At 62.4% G+C, this 1,352-nt stretch overlaps 1 protein-coding gene across 1 annotated transcript in view; it reads right to left on the reverse strand.

Annotated features, from left to right (window-relative positions):
- The window catches only part of PTPRS (protein tyrosine phosphatase, receptor type S), a 59,843-nt gene that overhangs the window by 10,455 nt on the left and 48,036 nt on the right, over nt 1–1,352 (reverse strand). Inside the window, 1 exon segment of the mRNA XM_025043172.1 lies at nt 83–197. Coding sequence (XP_024898940.1) covers nt 83–197 — 115 coding nt within the window.

Consider the following 1,352-nt stretch of genomic DNA (forward strand, 5'->3'; position numbering starts at 1 on the left):
AGCAGCCAGCCGGCAGATGCAGAGGGAGAGCGGCGCCAGCAGCGAGGGACACGCGGCCGCCGGGCCCGACCCGAGGACCGACTGCTGTTTCCCTCCGCCCGGCGTCCGCACGTGACTTCGGGAAGATCCCCAAGTTTTTAGGTTCTTCTGTCAGCACATCCCCCAGACCAGCCTGGCCTCGGGTGCCCTGTTGGGGTCTGCGGGGGGAGTTTTGGAGGAGGATGCAGGATGGTGAAGGAAAAATCGGGAGCAGGGGAAGGACGTATGGGCCGTGCGGCCCTCAGCTGAATGCTCGTGTTTAAAGACACCTAGATGGAAACGTAGCTGACGGGAACAGAAACTCTTTTCTGCCCGGAGACAGAAAAGAGAAAGGAGTCCACGAGAGGTGCCGTGTGCAACCTTGCACGATCTGTCGCGGAGGGCTGCAGCCATCGGTTAAATGCAAACCCTCGGAATCCTCATTCAACAAAAACAGGACTGACGAGGGACAGTCCGGCCGCAGCAAAGAAAGGAGGCCATCGGGAATGGCGGCGGAGGCCCTAAGGACAGTGGCCATCGGTTAAATGCAAATGTTTAGAACCCCCAGTTGGAAACGGGACGTGAACCAGTTCGGATGCAGGAGGTGGAGAGCAGAGGGCGGGCAGAGGGGCACAGGCAGCCATGCTCTGAGCTCAAGGACAGCAGCCATCAGCTAAATACAAGACTCCTTTGGTTAGGAGCGGCTGGCACGAGTCCACAGAGAGGGAAACGGGCTGTGTGACCACCGCGCGGACACGGTCAAGAATAAGATGCCGTCGGCCGCGCGGTGTGGCCGGTGACTTTAGCGGCACCCTATGAACCTACAGGAAACCACGGAGAGGCAGGGGGAGCAGGGGCACCTGTGGCCACTGTGGGGGGAGGGACAGGGTACCGGAGAGGTGTGCTTGCTCGGGGCACGCCCCAGGGCAGTGTGGGAAACGCCGACACCCGCCACTAAGTGGGCTCGAGACGAGAGGTGTGAGCAGAAGCCCCTCCTCCTACCAGGGAAACGAGGCCTTTTTGGTTTTGTTCGTAGACATCCCTTAGGCTCCCAGAGAAGGCAGCAACCGCCAGTTACGTGCAACCTTCCAGAAGCCTCGCTTGACTGCAAGCAGGGCCCACCCGCGGGGGCGCCAAGCCCCGGCCCCGCAGACTGTCGGGAGGCTGGAGTCTAACCGCAGGGGGCGCGGCTGTGCGGGGCCCAGGAGGGTGACAGGGAGCGGCGTCCTCTCCGGCTGGCCTTGTCCCTGCACCGGGCAGGGGCGCGTACCTGGCGTCTGGAAGTTAATCCGCCTCATTTCCACAGGGTCCTTGGGGTGGTGGGGGGCGAGGTC

Source organism: Pteropus alecto, unplaced genomic scaffold (assembly GCF_000325575.1).
Source record: "Pteropus alecto unplaced genomic scaffold, ASM32557v1 scaffold30, whole genome shotgun sequence".
NCBI lineage: Eukaryota > Metazoa > Chordata > Mammalia > Chiroptera > Pteropodidae > Pteropus > Pteropus alecto.